We start from the raw sequence: 20,709 nt of genomic DNA, 5'->3' as shown, positions 1-20,709 counted from the left end.
GCATAGAAATAATTGCAAGATACTGCAAAAGAGGACCAATAATACATTTTCTGTCATGCTATGGAAATACAGCAGGAAGACAGATTTAGCCTGACACAGAGGAGCAAGAAAAATTTTATGATGAAGGTGAAGGATCACCCCCTCATGTTTCTACAGGAGTTAGTCAAGAAATATATGAGTTGGACCTATAAGAAATACTCCACTTTACCGTTTTTGGTAAGAATGCTGCAATGTAAGCAGAAATATATACACCAGCTGTCATTCTGCTTCAGTGCTGAGGTCAGTAGGTAGACGTGGGAGTTGTGTTGAAGAACCGAAGTCCCATCCAATGGGCAGAGCTATGATTCAGGCTTGCCACTTGTTATCGTACAAGAAAGATGGTCTAGTGTTGCCAAACCTGTAATTTGAAACTAGGAGTTTTTATATGAAATCTCTTGATCTGTCATTATTGGCATGTGATTAAAAAAATGTTTAATGTACGATGTTTGCATATACAAAGAGGGTTAAACAAAGCAATTCCCTAGGACAGATCATAACCTGTGAAGCAGGTAGTGGTTGAGCTAAGCTGGAGGAACAGAATCTTCATATGTGGGAATTCTAGGAGGAGGGAAAGCAAAGAAAAAAGGCCTGGAGACTGAAAGTATGACATCTGGACAGAAAACATTCAACACATTTGGTTTAGTTTAACTATTAGTATGTGAAGGAGAGCAGAGGAAAATACGATACTGATAACTTAGGTATATGCCTAATCATAAAAGACTGAAGTGTTTTTGGTTTCTTTTTTGCGGTACGCGGGCCTCTCACTGATGTGGCCTCTCCCGTTGCGGAGCTGTGCTCCGGACGCGCAGGCTCAGCGGCCATGGCTCACGGGCCCAGCCGCTCCGTGGCATGTGGGATCTTCCCGGACCGGGGCACGAACCCGTGTCCCCTGCATCGGCAGGCGGACTCTCAACCACTGCGCCACCAGGGAAGCCCTGAAGTGGTTTTGACTCTATTCTACAAATGGTAGAAGAATGATGGTCATAATTTGGGAAAGACATGAAGCAAGGGATCAAATAGGGGATACATGGGCCTAATCACAACCTTCCCAACAATGGGCAGTTACTTTTTGGATGGGTGGTGACTTTTAACCTTTACATATCTACTTTTATCTACCTGTCTTGTTATAAAGTGGCGTTAAAGCAACTATTTAATTTATCCATCACATGAGAATGATACTGTGTATCAAAGAGAGCCCCATTTAGATGGGAAATGAAAGTACACTCTTCCATAAGATATTTTACTAGTGATTACTATGCCAATCTAAATGGTCAATTTCTCAACCAAATTTGCTTATATTATTAAGTTTTACTTACATACTGAACTTGATAATCTTGCAAAGAAGCTTATGGGATAGTTTCTGAAGATGTCACTCTTAAATTTCTTCCCTTAAAGCTACTTTTTATAGACAATGTGATAGTTATCTTCTTTGTTTACCACCTTACTTAATTTGCTAGGAAAGTGAACATTGTCTCTTCAACTGAACTAAACTTTGATATCCCTAATCTTGTTTGCATAAACAATTTAACTGATTAAAGAAGGGGGGAAGTCCCTGGTGGCACAGTGGTTAAGAATCCGCCTGTCAATGCAGGGGACACGGGTTTGAGCCCTGGTCTGGGGAAGATCCCACATGCCGCGGAGCAACTAAGCCCGTGCGCCACGGCTACTGAGCCTGCGCTCTACAGCCCACGAGCCACAACTACTGAAGCCCGTGTACCTAGAGCCCGTGCTCCGCAACAAGAGAAGCCGCCACAGTAAGAAGCCCGTGCACCACAATGAAGAGTAGCCCCCACTCGCCGCAACTAGAGAAAGCCCGCACACAGCAACGAAGACCCAACGCAACCAAAAATAAATTAATTTAATAAAACATTTCTTAAAGAAGGGGATCATGAAGAAGGACATTAAGAGAAATCTCTCACATTTTATTGGGGATTTTTTTTTCTGGGGTCTTCTGAAATTCCACCTACCTTGATTGCCATGAGACACACTTTTTCCTTTCCATTCTTATGGTGATTAGTGAATAAATTAAAACGGGTGTGTACATTTCATGTTGTAACACTTTCGTTTTTCAGCTTAACAAAGACTTAAATCAGCCTTTTGTTGGTCAAGTGGCATGAAAAATATGGGTTTTAGCCTGGGTCTAAGACAACTTAAGTATTTTATAAAATGCATATCATCTAAAAAAAACCCATAAATATAATATTTCACTTGGGGGACCCTGGGTTTAGACGAGGCTAGATCTGGAGAAATAATTGTCCACCATGGCTTTGATGAGAGTGGTTGCCAAAGCAACAATCCTGATTGACAACTGAGAGTCTTGCTTTTCTCAAATCTGTAATTCTAAAACATCTTGAGTGCAAATTTCTCTTCTGTTGAGAACTACTCAGTCTTTCTCACATGGTCCATTTAATGAAAAGCTTAAATTAAAACATCTGATGCAAAGTTCTTAGAGACAGCTCAAAATTTTTAGATTCTTGGGCACTGATCCTTACCAACATATTTTGACTTAGAGACTCCAGGCTCCTGCTTGGATAACCAGGATAGTTTACTTTATATTTCTAAACAGAATAATCCTTCACTATTCCCAGAGTAAATGATATATAGTTAATGGGACATTCCATCTAAACTTTAGGTCATTTTTCTCTTCTCTCTCTCTGTCTCTTTGTCTCTGTTTCTGTCTGTCTCTGTCTCTGTTCTCTCTCTCTCTCTCTCTCTCTCTCTCTATATATATATATATATATATATATATATATATATATTTAATCCTTGGATTCTGTGGCTAGAACTAAATCTGGGTGGGACAGCAAGAGCTCAGTATAGATCCTTCATTTCTGATGGTTATACAAAATCTGTCTTTAATAACAATAGGATGATAAGATTAAATAAGAAGAATCTCTTAGGAGATCAGAAAAATATTTCATGTAGTATGAAATGGATCTGCTCTCTGGTACCCCTGTCTTTTGAACTGTATCATGATAGCGAGTTTTAAAATTCTTGCATAGAGACTGCAACTGACTCTTTACTTTTGCCTACTCATCTAATTCCTACCCATTCCTGTAGGCAGGGAAAATCTTTTTAAAATTAAAACAAAACCTAGTTCTTTCATTGTCTAAAAGCTTTTAGTAGCTACCTGTGGCACTAAAGAGAAGCTCAAGATGTATAATATGGCTTAGTGGGCCCTTCTTTACTCAGCCTCTGTCTGCTTTATAAACTCATTTCTTGTCATATCTTTTCTAACTATCAAATTATACAATCTTTTCTACAATCAAATTATACTGAAATATTTGCTTCCTTGTGATTCTGTCATTTTTTAACACTATCTAGAATGGCCCCACCATACTGTCCGCACCCTGGAGGAGATTTTACCTAGTTACCTCCTACTCATAATGTTAGAATTGGCTCTTGTCTCATCTTCCCTAAGAAGGTCAGGCTGACACTCCAGGCTAAATTAGGCATTCTTATTTAGAATTCCGTTATTACAATTTACTACTCAAATATTTACTGATAGAAAGAATGTATAAAAAATTAAAATGCATATCGCTCTGCTATAGAGAATATAGAGATAAGATTCTTTTTATGCGCTAATGATAAGATCCTATTTGGTGAACTGGCAGTGACTTTAATGAAAGAATGGCTGTATTAGTATGATTTCTAGTAAAGATTACTTAATATTGAACATCTCAATGTTAAACCTTTTTGGAAAAGGTTAATTTATTATGCATAAAAATTTCATACAACATGCCAGTTTATATTATAGTTATATACAAAAGCATCAGGTACTGATTTTTCCTGACTGATTGATTGCTCAAATCCTGATATCTCATGCAAGTATTACTGATATTATTCTGTTGTAATAGTCCATGAGACTTGACTCCCAATCTTCAGTACTAGAAGCAGCTCAGCCAAGATAATGTTGAATTTTGAGGCTTGATCAATCATTTGTCTCCTACAAAAGTCTGAAGACATTTTTAACAATAATTTAAACTTTCCCTGAAGATAAATGGATGGATCAGTGAGGTGACCATTTATATATGAGTGTTATTTAGATACCTCAGTTTTTATTAAATGATATTAAAGCTAAACTATGTCTTTCTTTTTTATAATGATGTCTTTATTCATATTTCTGCTTTCGTCTAATGTTCTAGATCCAGAATTAATTCATTTTGTTTTTAAAATTGTTTGGGCTGTAATTGTGATTATTACTTATTAATAATTTAGGCAACTTATAGTTAGGTCTAAGAGATGTTTGTACCCATACCCAGTAGAGAGTGACCCATGACAAGGTAGAAACTAATAAAGCAAAGCACAGGTCTGCAAAATTCAGTCTTCTTTTTGGCTGTCATTTGCATTTCAATTTTCAGTAGGCTAAAAGAAAACTAACATGCCAGCATCCATATAAGGTAGAGTAAGATAGTATAAAAGATGTGATAAATAAGAGAATCAATCATTCATTCACTCAAAAATATTTATTTGGCACCACTGTCTGCCAGGTACCATGAATTCCAGAGTGCTGTAGGCCATTTTATGTGGCACTGGAGAGGGAAGGTAGAAAGCAAGCAGTTGGCACTGAGTTTTTTTAGGGATAAGATTATTAAAATTTTTATCAGTCCATTACCCAGACTTTAAAGTTTTCAGTCCAGTCTATTGAGTCCTAACCATACTGCTTAGATTACTGTTTTCTTTTATAATCTAGAGTAGAAGTGTATAATGAGAGTCTTTAGTTTAAAGTTCTTAATATTTCACTTTCTAAGGATTCATTATTTTTTTGTAGGTTGGATATGCCAATGTGATATTTTTATATATTGATAACGTTTACTGATTACTTACAATGCACTAAGTACTAAGTGTTTTAGGGATAGTTCCTTGTTTCTCAGTAGAACAAATCAATGAAGTAGGCACTATTACCGTCCCCATTTGTTAAGTGGAGAAATGAAGTCATATTGGTAAATGAATTAAGCCATTTAAACTATTCTAGAAACTAATGGAAAGATGTGGGTTCAAGGCCAGGTGTGTCTCTGTCTCTACTATCTAAACATTTCATTAATGCAAATGCTATACTGCATTTCAGAATAAGTATCCTACTCCATCAGCAACCAAAAACGCCTGAATTCCAGGTGTGGCAAGGCTAATAACTGTTCCTCTTAAGCACACAAATATACTTAATTTCCCAAAAATGACCATGTGTTAGTCGAGGGAATATAAGTGGAAATAAATTTTTTCATTGTTAAGCTAATGTTTTTAAGATGTTAGTATTCCCCTTTAAATCCCTTTATCCCATTTCTTTGGCTGAATAGTGACAGAAGCTCTAGGGTATGAAAGCCATAGGATACAACCCTGAACCACTGGTAACCTGAATCATTTCACTGGAGAAAGCTGATCCCTGACTGCTGCATGAGCAACACAAAAACATCTATCACAGTGAAGCCATTTATGGCTCTATTTAATTGTTACCAAGACTTAGTCTACTTTATACACCAAGAGTTTCCATTGACAGTAATTTCTAATTACCTATTTCTTATCATAATTCAACTTGAGAAATTATAATTTGTGGGGAGTCTATTCATTTCACCAGATGATATAGATTTTCTCTTTATTTTGCTCTCTTTATATTTCATTATGGAGCCTAATCAACTTTCCATGAATTTTTTTCAAATGTTTTGTGAAATGAGGCAAAGAAGAAAATAGAAGAAAGAAAAAAAGAAGGGAGGGAGGGAGGGAGGAAGGAACGAAGGGAAAAAAAAGGAAAAAAATTAAAGAGGGCTAGAAGAGGAAAGAGGGAAACAGATTAGAAACAATGATGCTCCACGGGGGTGTAATTGGGAAATGCAAGAAGTACTGTCGGTAAATTAACCCCAACCCCTCTTCTCAGCCTCTCTTTAATATAGGGCCATAAAAGCTAAAAACTCCTTTACTCATGCTTCTTTGAAACTACTACTTCAGAAGGCAATGAATCATAAACAGGAAACTGCTAAGTTTTTCTGGGAAAGACTTTGCACTTTGGATGAAAGGGACAGATAAAGCTGTACTGCTACTTCTCCCTTCGTCTTTCTCTCTGCTGTAAATAGAATTGTGATATCTGGATTTGGGACAACTCTCCCTGTGACCATGACATGAAAAGACTGAAGAAAATATAAGAAAGCCCTGGAGATGTCACACAAACACTACTCAGTTGCTGAGTGCATCCTAGCAGCCTCCTGCCTCAAGTCTTCTGTGGTGAGAAAAATAAATCCCTAATCTTTGGCTAATTTTTCTCTGGGATTTTGTTTCTTGCAGCTGAAAACCTTCATAAGTGATTCAGGAATATTAAAGGAAAGACTAACCCTGAGGGTAGAATTAAGAAGTGATTGGTTGAAAAGGTAAAGAACAGGAAAATGTCAGAGTTGAGTCTATAGGTCTATAACGATGGTGGCATGAAACAAACAGTAGGGATATTCTGGAGGGAGACAAGTCTGGAACATACTGATCTCAAGGTGCATATAGGACTTCCATGTGTAATAGGCAGATGCTCATAAATAACAATTTTCAAGTGTGTGAGTAGCCTGTAGCTTTTACTTGACAGTGAGAGCTGAGTCGTGGCAGTGGTTAAAAATCTTTAGGGTTAGTAATTCAAAGGACAATGGGGAGCATTCAGTGAATGTAGACAAAAATAAATTATTAGTAGAAATAAGTAATAGTGTATGAAAAATATATAAATATAGAAGTAAGGCAGAGCTCCAAGATGGTAGGTTGGCCAATAATATAAAATTAAGTAGATGGCTTCTAAGACAAAATATGAAAAGTGTGTCTTCAAACTGATGTCTCTTTTCACATGCTGGCCTTCCCTTATAATATGGCTCTCTAGCCTGATCTTATGCTTAATTTTCCTTGGCCTCTCACACTTGTCACCATCCCAGGGCTTCTCCTCAGTTAAAAAAAGTCTCAGCATTCTCTAAATTCATTATGTGAGTCAGAGCCGTCCTACCAACTGTTCTTTTATTAATTTATTTATTTTTCCCTTTAGATGATCACTAGAAATCTTATATTTTCTCTTTCCATCAGAGTCGATTTCTATACCACTTACAACAAAAAGTCAGATAACCAAATACAAAATTGGGAAAGACACTTGAATAAGCATTTCATAAAAGAAGATTCTGAGACAGCTAGTACACATTTGAAAGATCCTCGACCTCATCAATAGTCAGAGAAGTGCACATTAAAACTTTAATGAATTATTATTACAAACTAATCAGATTTGCTATTGGTGAGAATGAAGAGCAACAGAAACTGATACATGCTAGTGGGAGTATATGACAAATTGATACAAACCTTTGGAAAGTTGGCATTGTTGATTAGGATTTAACATATACATACTTTATGTTCCAAGGATTCTAATTCTAGGTATGTATTTAACAGAAATGGGTATGAAGGCATACCCAAAGAAATTTATAAGAATGTTCACAGTAGAATTTATTGTAATGGCCCTCAAATGGAAATGAAACTCAAATATCTATTCTGATTAGAATGGAAAAAAATAAATTGTGATCTATTTCATACACTATAATAATATAGTGAAGTGGAAAGAAAAACAGGCAAAACTGCTACATACAATATGGATGAACCCCACAAATATAATAGCAAATAAGCAAGACACAAAAGAATATATGTTAATCCATTCATATACAGTTCAAAGATGGGCAAAGCTTATATATATATTTTATATATGTATATATTTTATATATATATATATTTATATATGGTTAGAAGTCAGGAGAGGAGGTAATAGGCAGTATTTGGGAGAAGGAGGATTCTGAGTGTTATAAATGTTCTAGAAGTTTCTTGATGTGGGTGATGGCTATAAGGGTTCAAAATAATTCATCAAGCCACTTATGATTTCTGCTTTTTTTGGTATACATGTATTTCTTTAATAATATATTTTTCAAAATTCCTATCCCCACTTCCCTTTCATATGAAGTTTCTACTTCAGAATCTACTCTTGTTGACTTTTATTAATCCATCATTTTTGGTTCCAACCATACTTCTGGAAACTTTCATCTTTTTTATGTCACTTAGCCGTTCCTAACAGTGGCTCTTTTATGGCTTTTTTTCCCCTCGAATTTCCCAACTCTTTCTTGATTGACACCTTTAATTTTCTCTTTGTCTCTCTCTTCAGCTTTATCTTCATAGACCACCCAAGAGAGCTATGTAAGTCTACATTATAAAGAATTTTTCTAAATCTCCATTGAGAATGGAGGGGATTGTCTAGCAAGAGTATAAATGTCTGTTAAAATAATTTTGATAATGGATAAACTGAAGTCTGCTAGATCGCCATTTCACTCACATAGTATCCATCACTCCTGTGCAGTTACATTTATATGGAACTGCTCATTCCTACCTTCCTTTCTTTGACTGAAAACTCAATGAGAGTTTTACCTGGTAGGCACTTACCATATTTTTTACATAAAAGAAAGTGTGCAAAATACTGAGAGAATGGTTTTAGTAAGCAAGGTAGTTAAGAATAAGAATTACATATAACATCTACTAAACAAGTTTATTATGCTTTTAATGGGAAATGAAAGAATATTTATATTTAAGCCACTTTCTATAACTTCATATTTGTTGAGGACAGTGGAAGGAGGGAGGGAACCACCATTTAACTGTAGAATGTGTACAATCCAAGAGATATTTTATACTCTTCATAATCAACGCTGCATTTATGAAGTGGGTCCTGTTATCCCAAATTAACAGTTTTGAAAACAGAAATTCAGAAAAGTCAAGTAACTAGCTTGCTTGAGATCATGTAAGAATTAAATGACCTAGCCAATATATGAATTTCAGACTGAGTGATTCCAAAACCCATGATCTTTCTCCTTTACCATCCTGCCTCATTTCTATGAAGTTTAATGAGACATGCGTGTATACTAAGGCAATCAGGGACTTCTGATTACTTGTATAACATTTAAAAATATGATATTTTATTGGCCTCCCTTTATTTTGGTGCTTAACATTTAATATCTAAATTAAGAAGACATTATCTTTATATCTTTCATAATGCACCACTTTCACAGTTATCCATCAAACCAGTTGGAAGTCTTGGTTGGAAACTCCTAGAGACTGCTGATAACGGTGCTAAATTTTTTTTCATTAGTTCCATTCATTAGCTTCAATAACTGAGTACATTAACTAGATATCACACATATATTAATCGCATAACTTATTAATGTTCAGAGTATAATTCAGTTGTTACCTTTTTAAATACATGATTTGATTGCTGAATCAAATAGAACTGTTATTTAAAGATTTTAAATACAAATTGTAACTGTTTAATGTTGTTCCTCTGATTTTTTTTTTTCAGGCAAACAAATACTAAAAACACTTTCTTACAAGCACTTATATATAAAGAGCTACTCTTTCACAATAGTAAACTATGTAAGTGTCGTTCAGTAGTATTGAGGGAAAATTGCTCGTTATAGGCAGTATAATGGCTTCCTAAAGTAAACTGGGTAAAACTCCATCTACTGATAAACTTTTATTCTCCATCTCCCCTTTTTCAGGTACACAGTGTTAATGAGCATGAATTATATATAGAATGAGTTATAATATGACAAAGCACCAGAGTTGAGCTTCTAACAGTCCTAGTATATAGTTACTATCCTAAGTATTGTCTGCTTTCTGCTGACTGAGCAGCTCTGTACCAATGACATCACTTACAGGAAGCTCACCTATACTGCTGATTAGAGGTAGACATTGGGAGAGCAGATGCTAATAAGGAGGTAAGACCACAGAAGTGACAAAAAGAGGTTTAAATAGAGATGCCTAAAGCAAAATATATATATTTTTTCAGATATATTTAATATATTATTTATGTCATATATCATATATATGTCATATATCATATATATGATATATATCTTACTCTTTTTTTTAAACTCTTTAAATAATTTTACACAGACACAAACAAAGGTATTTTACTAGAAGTACAGTTGAATACTCCTATAGAGTGATGTTCTGGACAAGGGGCAAAGGAGGAAATGACGTACATACCTTTGCTTGTCCAGCTTTTGTGATGGCAGGCATATTAAAGAGCTGGCCAGTATAAAAATGCAGACCACTGAACAGGATCACTGCAATAGAGTCACCTTCATTCTCAATTACTTCAAGGATATCCTCTAATCTCAGTGTTTCTTCCCCCTAAAGTCACGTTAGGCACAAGTTACATTATATCCACAATAACAAATTTGTCCCTTTACATTTCCCAATCTAAAATTCACCTTGAGATCTTTCCTACCATAAGAAAAATCAAAGATAATTTTTTTCAAATTAATAATCTTCAAAAATCGGGCAAGAGCATATATTTGAATATCTTTTTGTTATTAAGAAATGATAATAAAATAGTAAAAAAGAGGTTTATAAAGTATCTTTGCAAAACCCTACTGCTTGATTTTAGTCTTCAGTTTTTCACTTAATCTTTACTATTTACATACTTATAGATTGTTTCCTTCTTATTCCCATCAAATAAAATACCAGAAAGTACAGGATGTCCATAAAATTTAAATGTCAAGGCAAATTTCTTGGAAATTAGTATTTTACTTATCAATCTAATACTTTTTTCCAGAAAAAAGAGGCACGTATACATCATTCATCTGAGTGTAACTTAACCAATATTTTCTATTAGTTTAAGAGTAAAATCTCCTCCACACCAATCTAAAGATCAAGATCCAAACATGAAGAAAATATCAATAAAACTCAATATTATCAAAGTTACTTTTCCCCTACAACTCCCCACCTAAGACTAGTGATCAGTGACTTTCTGAAAATTGTGAATGAATTTAGATTTGGTCTTATAACAACTTGAGTGAAAATAACTCACCTAGATACATATAGTCTATTTGTATCCTGATAATTCTCATCTATTTATGAAGTCTTCATGTATTTTATACAGTGCTAAATCTGACATGATTATGAAGTCAAAGCATCATTAACTACATTAATATGTGGGGAAAACTCATTAAGGCATTAATGAATTTTCCTTCAATTATTTTTAATTTTTGGTAACTTACTATTTGCCAGTTACTGTATCCCACATTAGGCATATATAATATGTATCACAAATATAATAATACTCTAATTTCTGCTAATAGTCTGAGACTTGTTTACAAAATGATAATCTATAAAAATAGGATTGACAATGAAATCTTTGAATTACTAAGTGATGCATACTTTATACATAAAGAGAAGGATTTCAGTGATTCTAAGAAAAAATTCAGAGTAAAATTAATAATATCATAACCCCAAACTCTTTTTTTCCCTTAGAGGAAGTTAATACAATTTGTCCACCATAATTTCAAAAAAAAGTAAGGAAAGTGTTATATCTACTAATACTTTATTTCTTTAAAGAATCAGTATTAAGCAAATAAGAAATATATTTTTCAGTGATAGATATTGTTCTCTCTCATGTTGATGTGCCCTAATCCAGTAATGCTAAAGAGTGGTCCCCAAATTATGATTAACTCATACAGCTCTACAACACTTGTCACTTTTATTACTTTTTTATTTTTTTATTTTTTAAATATTGAGTATATTTCCCTGTGCTATACAGTAGGTCTTGTTGGTTATCTACCTTAAATAAGTAGTGTGTGTGTTAACCCCAAACTCCTAATTTATCCCTCCCCTCCGCCCTGTCCCCCCGCCTTTGCCCATTGGTAACTGTAAGTTTGTTCCCTATTTCATTTTATTTATTTATTTATTTATTTATTTGGCTGCATCGGGTCCTGGTTGCGGCACGCGGGATCCTCGTTGTAGCATGAAGGATCTATCGTTATGGAGCGCGGGCTTCTCTCTAGTTAGTGGCGGGCGGGCTTAGTTGCCCTGCATCATGTGGGATCCTAGTTCCCTGACCAGGGAGCGAGCCCGTGTCCCTTGCATTGGAAAGCAGATTCTAAACCACTGGACCACCAGGAAAGTCCCCACTTGTCACTTTTAAAGTAAAAACTTGTGATATATTAGTGGCTATGCTCATTTTTGCTGGAAATAAATATAAATATACAACATATGAATATACAACATATGTATATTAATACATATGTTATAAATATACAACATATGAAATGTATATAAATATACAACATATGTATGTATTTTACATATGTAACATACATACATATGTTGTATATAAATATAAATATACAACAAATATAAATATACAACATATGTATGTTGTATACATATATATGTATACATATATATACATACATATGTTGTATATAAATATAAATATACAACAAATATAAATATACAACATATGTATGTATGTTACATACAACATATGTATGTATACATACAACATATGTATGTATGAATGTATATAAATATACAACATATGAAACAGATGTTGTTCCAAAGCTGTGAGAACTTTCTATTCCATTAATTTATTGCATGTTGGCAAATAGAAGTGAATAGAGTAGACCTTTAATTTCTCAAATTAGTTCTGGGTTGAAAGAAATAAATGTTCAAACACTGGTTTAACAGCCTGGGAGCATCGTACATATGTGAAACCTAAAATTTATTCTGTGTGGATCTCTTGGTGCCAAAATTACACAAGATGCAGGGTTTATAGGTCAAAACCTGTACAACTTAGCCTTATATCTTTATTAATGTAAAGTGCACAGTATTTTAGACCTTGAACATATGGTCAAGCCTGACTAGGTATTTCCTTTGTTGTCTGTTTAAATATAAAGGAATCTCAGAGATAAAGTAACTATCAGAAAGTCACATACCCAGTATGTTGGTGGGTCTGGGATTTCCCTGGGGAGTAATAGCGAAGTTCTAAGCCTAGTTTTTTTCTGCTACACCGCATCCCTTTCTATTCCCCAGGCCAAGCTCAGAGGAAAATATTTGATCCTTAGATTAAGAGGGGCATAAAAGATAGGCATCATTCAATTTCAACAAGTATCACTAATTTTTAACATGATTTCAATGGCACCCACAGGCAATGGCATTTAAAATTGAAAATGATGTATGCAATTTGTCATCTCCTCCCATCCCATTGAAGAATATGGCAGACTCCAGTGGTATTAATAGGGAAATAGTTTGCTTGTAATAGCCCTTGAAAAATTAAAATAAATACACTTCTGAGTTAATTCTCTATTTTAAGCAAAATGACCTAACAGTAACAGAGTATAGGCCTTTTATACTTTCTTGAAACTTCCATTGAAGTAATGAAGATAATAAACTTTTGAAGAAAATGAAGAAAAAAAATCAATACTAAATAGAAGAATGATTAATATTTATGTATCTTTCTCATATACCTCTCTTGGTTTTATAAGCCGCATACTTTTCTCAATGTTAAGTCCATGAAGTTGAAGCTGTGACTCAATAGCATACTGGAAAAGAGAGATGATTTATTAAATCAAGTCCAGTGTACAGAAGTATATTGAAATAACTCAGAAAAAAATAATAAAATACCAATAAAAGCATATTATTATATTAAATTCAAGGTCAAGGTTAAAAGTGACTAAACAATATATCAGAGAAGAATTGCTTAACATAATTTACATGCAACAGTCTGAACATTCTTTGAAACACAAAATATTAGAAATGGATGGAAATGTAGGGGTCATCTAGACTTTAGGAGTACAAGAGATTTTTAGAATAAGATATTAAATCATCTAATGCAAGTCAAAACAGAATTTACAAAATAACCAAAGTGAGCAGGTGGGGATTTGCTAGGCTCCAACAGAGAGTACAGAAGTGGCTTGTCCTAGAAAGAGTAAGCTAGTAAAAGAAAAGGGCATCAAGAAGTTCCCTTCATTGAGAGCCCAAGATATAAATGGGAACAAGAAATTTTAGAAACCCTGAAGTTTTTCAAAATAGGGGTTTGATCCTTTTTAGTAAGATCATGGTTATTAATTTGCATTAATTAAGTGCCTTAAAATTACAAGGTGTAGGCTAGAATACTTAGAAAAGACAGAAATCAAGTTTCTCCAACACTAAAACTGAAATACAGCACTGAAACTGCAATATACTTTAATCTGTGTCTGTCTGTGTCTGGAACAATCATATTTCTTACCAACTGTGATTCCTGAAAAAGTAGCATGATTTTTTTTCTTGAACCACAAAAAATTCTTTTAGTCCTTAATACATTTTTTTAATTATAAAGCATCAATAATTATGTTAGTGTGCTATGAAAACAAATGGACAAATAAATGTTTATATTCCTACTTTATGTACCTAAAAGGTTAAGTACTGGTATATGTATCGATTTAATTTCATAAAATAAAACAGCAACAAGAATTAATAAAACATTTATAACTGCACTTGATTTAGACCAGCGGTTTGCTCAATGTCTTTAAAAAGACTAATAAATCAATGTTCCCGTTCAATTCTTTCCTCCTTTAACACGTTTTACTTGAACCAAAGAAATAAAGCTACAATCTATAAAAAATGCATAAATCAAAAGCATTTGACAGATCTTTTTTATTATAAGGTTACTTGGAAAAGACTAGTGAATAAACATTCAAGTCAGGCAAATGATATGCTCCTTTAGGAAGAGCAGAAATAATATAAATATGATTTGAAGAATCCTTACATGATCTGAAGGGAAGGCTTTAGCTTCTAGGAGAATTTTATACCGTTTGGGTGTAGGCTTGAAAAACGATAACTGCAATGAAATGGATTTATTGAGAAATGAGTTAATGCACAACTTAGACATTTGTTCATTTTATATATACCACACTTTCATTTTATAATCTCCAGCATTTTAAAGGCATTAATTAATTACACAGCTAGATGTCTGTCAAAGGTACCTTCTCTGATTAGCCTTGTTTCCAGTAAATTCTAAAATGGAAGAAGATACTTGCTCATTATATTTATCAATAGGAAAGCAAATTTGGGAGAAAATGTGAATCAGATAAAAACACATTCTCAAACTTTACTTAAATGTTAATTGAAAAATTAACTTCCCAATGCGTTTAATGGCAATTTCTCTATTATGAGACAAATATCATGTTCTGTGTATATTTTATTTATATTGGTTTATCTAGCACTGCAGATTTGGTTTCTAGTACATAAGATTTCTACAGTTTTATGATTTTATGAAATCTAATTTTAGGTTCAACTAGAAGTACCTTTGCCCTAATGAAACATTTGGCATTTCTAGAGACACCAGAGAGAAGTAGCTCATGTGTTCAGTGGGGCCTTTTCATTTCTCCACACAGTTCCTGGAGAAGCAATACTGACTGACATAATAACAATGAGGATGATTACTACTGTTAATTACTACTACTACTGTTAATTACTACTGTTACTACTGTTAACATAATAACAATGAGGATGATTACTACTGTTAATTGGATGTTGACCACTGGCCAGGGTGCTAAAGCAATTTTCACATATTATCTTGTTTCATATGTACGAGGTAGGTATTATCCTCATTTTTACAGAGGAAAAAAATAAGATTTAGAGATGCCAAAACCCTTGTCCAAAGTCAAACAGGTATTAAGTAGCCTAGCTGGGAGCCAAACCAGAGGTGTCTGAACTGAAAACTATGCTGTTTACCATCATAGTTAACATACTCCACAAGTACTTTCCTTCAGGCATATGTAATAATCATGTCTATATTTTATCAAAATAAAATATCAATATCTTAATTGTGCATCTTTGTCTTGTAGACATGTTTTCAAAATCTCACTTAAAAATGAAATACAAATTTTTCATAGCATCAAACAATTACTATAGGTACCATATTTCAAATCAATAATATATTTGACATTCTAAGGCATACACATTATTAAGTTCTTAGGATGTAAGAAACACCTAAACACAGTGACTCATTTAAGGTACTAGGTCCTTTTTCTCCAATTTAGTTTTATTTTCTAATTCTTTTTTAATCTACTCCCCCAAAATTAGCCTACAAAGACATACTAATCCATAGTCCCACCCTGCTAAAGCCCAGCATATTGGAAAACTGTCTTTCTGAAAAGCTCACTGTTTGCTACCATTCATACATCATTGTTTTGTGTGTGTGCAGCAGTTTTGCTTTTTACCCACTGGGACTCTTATTCCTTATGTTCTGAGATAAGAGCTATTCATTATTCTAAAGCTCTTTGCAAGAGTCAACTCTCCCATGGTTACGAAGAAGCCATTCTGTCATGGTCCAGCATTTCCTGGTAGAAATGAAAACAACCTCACAACTTATTTTTAAATAAGTAAACCTCCAAATGCTCATGGATTAAAGATTGAAAAATGTCAGATTCTGTAAACAGTGTATACTAAACATTGGTGGAATAGGAAGCTTACCAATAGAAGATGTAAATTAACAGTCAAACCATTCATTAGGGCTATTTCTTTCTCATTGGCTCCTGCAAAATAAATATATCATAATTTAGATTGTTCTATTAGTTCTAAGAGTATCTGGAAAAACAAACTATCACTCCTTCATCCTTAATGTTTTTAGAGATAAGGACACATTTGATGTGTCATCACAAAGAAATGGAAGTTTTCCCACTTGACTCATTTTATCAAACAATAGCTGGACTCATATGCATATAGCTAGCTAAAAATTATATTTCCTTTTTGACATAGTAAATAATAATAACATAATAGTGAAGCATTTGCTAAACTAAAAATGATTTATCCTATCATCAGCTACGTTGCCAAATTCCCACAGAGGACATTTTTGTGGTAAGTGTATCTCCAAAAGGAATCTAAAAAGAAATGAAAGCCCATCACATTTTTAAAGCTGGTTGTTTGTAACATCAAATTAAAATGTACCTTTAATAAAAGAAGGCAATGTTGCTAAACATAATTCACTGTTATTACAGTGAGATATACAATACTGTAGTTCATAAGACAAAAGAGCTAGGAGCAAAGTACAAAGAGCTAAATAGCTCTGGGGTTTATTTATACACACTGATAAAAGATAATTAATATAGATATGTATTGTCTGATGAAGAAAACACACAAAATTAAGATATCCACTACACAATCATAATCTGATATAATTCCTGTTAACAAGGGTTTTGCCACTGGAAACAGACCCAGAGACAAAGCATACATTGAATACTTAAGAACTCAGAGCGCAATAACAAAGATAATAATACTTTCCCTATTTTTAGTTCTTATGATGTCTCTTAAAGGCAATTAGACCTGTTTAATAGGAATGATTTCTCTTTACTATCACTGAGAAAAATGGGCTGTGAGCTTTAATGTTTGTAAGGCTGTACTAGGTGTTAGAGAAAATGTATCATACAAGTCTTGCACTTTGTATCCAATGAAATACTTCTGATAGAGTCCCATTTTTACTAAAAGAATAGACAGTAAGTAGAATAATTAATCTAATTAATAGATGGATTTTAGGTTAAGTTCACTTGAGGGAAGGCCACTGGAAATAAGTGTATAACTTAGGAATTTGTATTTCAACATAGCCATTTAAGGAAAGGCCTGTGTCTTCATTTAGTCAAGAAAAACTTTTTGTTGCATTTGATTGATGGATTTCCCCATTTGAATGCAAGGTTGGTAAATAAATGGTGGCTGTTAGGAGATGTATCTCTGGTCATTGTAATGTGAATAGTGTCTCAAGTCAAGGGACAATAACGACAACCTCATTCTGCATTCCTAGCACTAAATAAAATGTCTCAAACATACTAGAAAGCTTAATTTGTATACAGGGGCATATGTCTTCTCCTACGGTATAAAAGTCTTTTAGAAATATGGTGAAAGAAATGCTACAAGCTTTATTTTATTCGTTTCTTTGCATTATGGTATGAATTTTTACTGTTATTTCTAAAACAAAACATTATCTATTATATTAATCTTATATAACCCTTAACTCCCTGTTAGGTCTTTACACACATCTTTTCTGAACACTATTCCTTTTAATAAAAAATATTCTGGCAGGGAGCGTGGAAGGAGAAAAGGAAGGAAAAATAATACATTTGGCCCTCCTTATCTGTGGATCTGAAACCTGCGGATATGGAGGACGGACTTTATTCATGGCACGACTCACTTTATATTAGGGACTTGAGCATCCTCCTATTTTGGTATCCAGGGGGGAGCCACGCCCCAAACATACTGAGAAAGCAGAATTAGTAGAAAGAAAAGCATTTGAAAGAATGTGGTGGGAAGAAAACAAACGAGGAGAAAGTTCATAAATTTTATCACAAAATGAAAACAAAGAAATAGAAGAGGCAGGAAGGGAGTGAGACTTTCTATACAAGGTCAGGCATTCCATTTTTGTTTAGTGATTACCTTCTGATTAAAATAATTATTCATTCCTCAGGAATGTTAGTCCTTCAAATAATAGTGTTCACTTTGGATCACCTAAAATTTTTCTTGCATGGAATGTGATGAACCACAAGTGCTAGGCTGAATTAATCTAGACATACACGTGGCCTTTCCTCCCCTCACTCTCAATGGCATGCTAACATTGGATCAATTCTTTGTAAATAATCCCTCACTGACTTGAATAATTTGCCCGCAAAAATTATCCCGCCCTGGCACACTTTAAATTCAATCAAGCTCTTCACAAAATGCCCTCCTCACCTGCTAACGAACTTTGTCAAGGAGAGGTTCGGTGTACTTAACATGTGCGTGCGTACCTATGTATATCTAAGGATGGTGCAAATATTAATGCTGCAGAACATTAACAGAAATGTTTATTCCAAATATGACCTAAAGGCACTAAAGAAACAAGCATTGTTAACATGAAAGGGCCACCAGTCAGACTGATTTTTAGCCTATTTTCCAAAGGAAATATATCTAATTGACCTATCTCTTTTGGTCTAATATGTATTTCTGAAATCAACATTTGTTGTTTTAAGATCTTTCAATATTATCAGCATTCCATAAGACAAAAATTTTTTTTTAAGCAAGCTGAAATTATTTCAAGTTGCTTTTCTTTGTACCTTTTCTTTCTCCCAAGAACTTTTTGTGAAATAATGTTGAAACATCAATAACTATAAGTATGAGCTGTAATTCCCTGTGCTGTACAATATATCCTTGTTGCTTATCTATTTTATACATAGTAGTTTGTAACTCCCCTGTTTGGCTCCTCCCTCTTCCCTCTTCCCTTTGGCAACCACTTGTTTGTTTCCTACATCCATAACTCTGCTTCTGTTTTGCATATACCTTCTTTTGTATTATTTTTTAGATTCCACATAGGTGATATCATACAGTATTTGTCTTTCTCTGTATGACTTCTTTCACTAAGCATAATATGCTCTAGGTCCATCCATGCCCCTGCAAATGGCATTATTTCATTCTTCTTTATGGCTGAGTAATATTCCATTATATATGTATACACCACATCTTCTTTATCCATTCATCTGACTAAAATTCAATAAAAAATAAAAATAAAAGAAAGAACCACAAGTATTGAGGGCAAATTTACTAGAGGCCAAGGTTTTTTTAAAAAACTTCATGAAAACTTATCAGGATTTGAAAGAGTCTTTATTTTAGAAGATCATATAAAACTCACTGCAGTAAATGTAAAAATTAGAATTACTTCATCTGAGATGGGTGTGAGCCAGGGTTCTCATTTGAAGAGTGCTTTCTTGCTTGCTTATTTACTGAACATAACTTTTTGTTTACCAGAAGGTGAAAGTTATGTACAAGCACTGCCTTCTTATCTCAATGCCTGGCATGCTAACGTTTATTGAGCCCTTATTATGTGCCAACACTTCTAATGTAACTTGTATTATTTTCACAGTAACTTGATAAGGTATCTACTTTGATTTCCATATTTATCAATGAGGAAACTGATGTGCACAGAAATGAACTAACTCGCTTAAGGTCTCACAGATAGGAAGTAGGAGACAAAATCTTATAGAAAAAAATATTAATTAAAATCTTTGTTCAAGGTAACATTTGGAAGTGTTGTCTACATTATCCACTCCCTGTAAGTCAAATATAGGAAGCCCATGTTCATTACTAACATCCCTCTGCACCTTTCTAATCTTTATTTAATTTCAAATATTTTGCAAAGTGAGGTCAGCGGGGTTCCAGGCTGCTTAGTGTTTGATAAGAAGGTTAATGATGGATCTCATAACTGCCATACCATGTTCTGTATATTTTATTAAGCAGATGCAAATGTTAATTGTGGATTTTGTTGTAAGGTTTGTAGTTCGGCTAAGTCCGAGAACTTTCCACTCTGTTTTTCAAATAGCAAATTCCTATGGCCTTGGAGGTGGCTAGTGTGTGGTTGAGGATTTATGACTTTGGAGAGAGCTCCCAGGGATTATTGCTTCTCTGAGGGTCAACCACAAGTTTCATAAAGCAAATTTATGTTCACATTACAACATTTTTATAAGCCGAAATGTATGTATCTAGCCCTTTGTGATGTTTATGTACCCAGGGAGAAGTAGGCTTAGTAATAATACTAATAATATTCTTCAGCAATTCTATTTCTAGCATCTTGATAATATGACATTAACTATAAGGGAAAGTTATTCCATGTTTTGCAGAATTGTTAGCTCCATATAAAATGTTTTATTAATGGTTTTTCTTCTCATCTGAAACGGAAATTCTTTTCTATGTCTGTGGACATAGAAATATAGGGTTGCTCACTGTGTCTTCCGCTTCTCTATCCACTCTATCAATTTGTACACATAATAATTTTTATTATACTCCTGTTACTTCTTTTTGAGAAATTTTATGGCAAAATACAGGTTGTGGTTTTAAGAACCTGGAAGATTCAGT

General features: G+C 33.9%; 1 protein-coding gene across 3 annotated transcripts in view; it reads right to left on the bottom strand.

Moving 5' to 3' along the window:
• Nucleotides 1-20,709, bottom strand: part of KYNU (kynureninase) — a 92,264-nt gene that overhangs the window by 44,314 nt on the left and 27,241 nt on the right. For all 3 annotated transcript variants that reach the window (XM_082841314.1, XM_082841315.1, XM_082841316.1), the window contains 4 exons: nucleotides 16,312-16,373; nucleotides 14,603-14,674; nucleotides 13,323-13,397; nucleotides 10,060-10,206 (listed from right to left, as the gene is read on the bottom strand). In XM_082841314.1, the coding sequence (XP_082697440.1) occupies nucleotides 10,060-10,206; nucleotides 13,323-13,397; nucleotides 14,603-14,674; nucleotides 16,312-16,373 (356 nt within the window). The remainder of the gene's footprint in view (nucleotides 1-10,059; nucleotides 10,207-13,322; nucleotides 13,398-14,602; nucleotides 14,675-16,311; nucleotides 16,374-20,709) is intronic.

This window comes from Leucopleurus acutus (genome assembly GCF_964270905.1).
Source record: "Leucopleurus acutus genome assembly, chromosome: 6".
NCBI lineage: Eukaryota > Metazoa > Chordata > Mammalia > Artiodactyla > Delphinidae > Leucopleurus > Leucopleurus acutus.
Note: the sequence above shows the minus strand (reverse complement) of the source record. Positions and strands in the feature narration are given on the sequence as shown.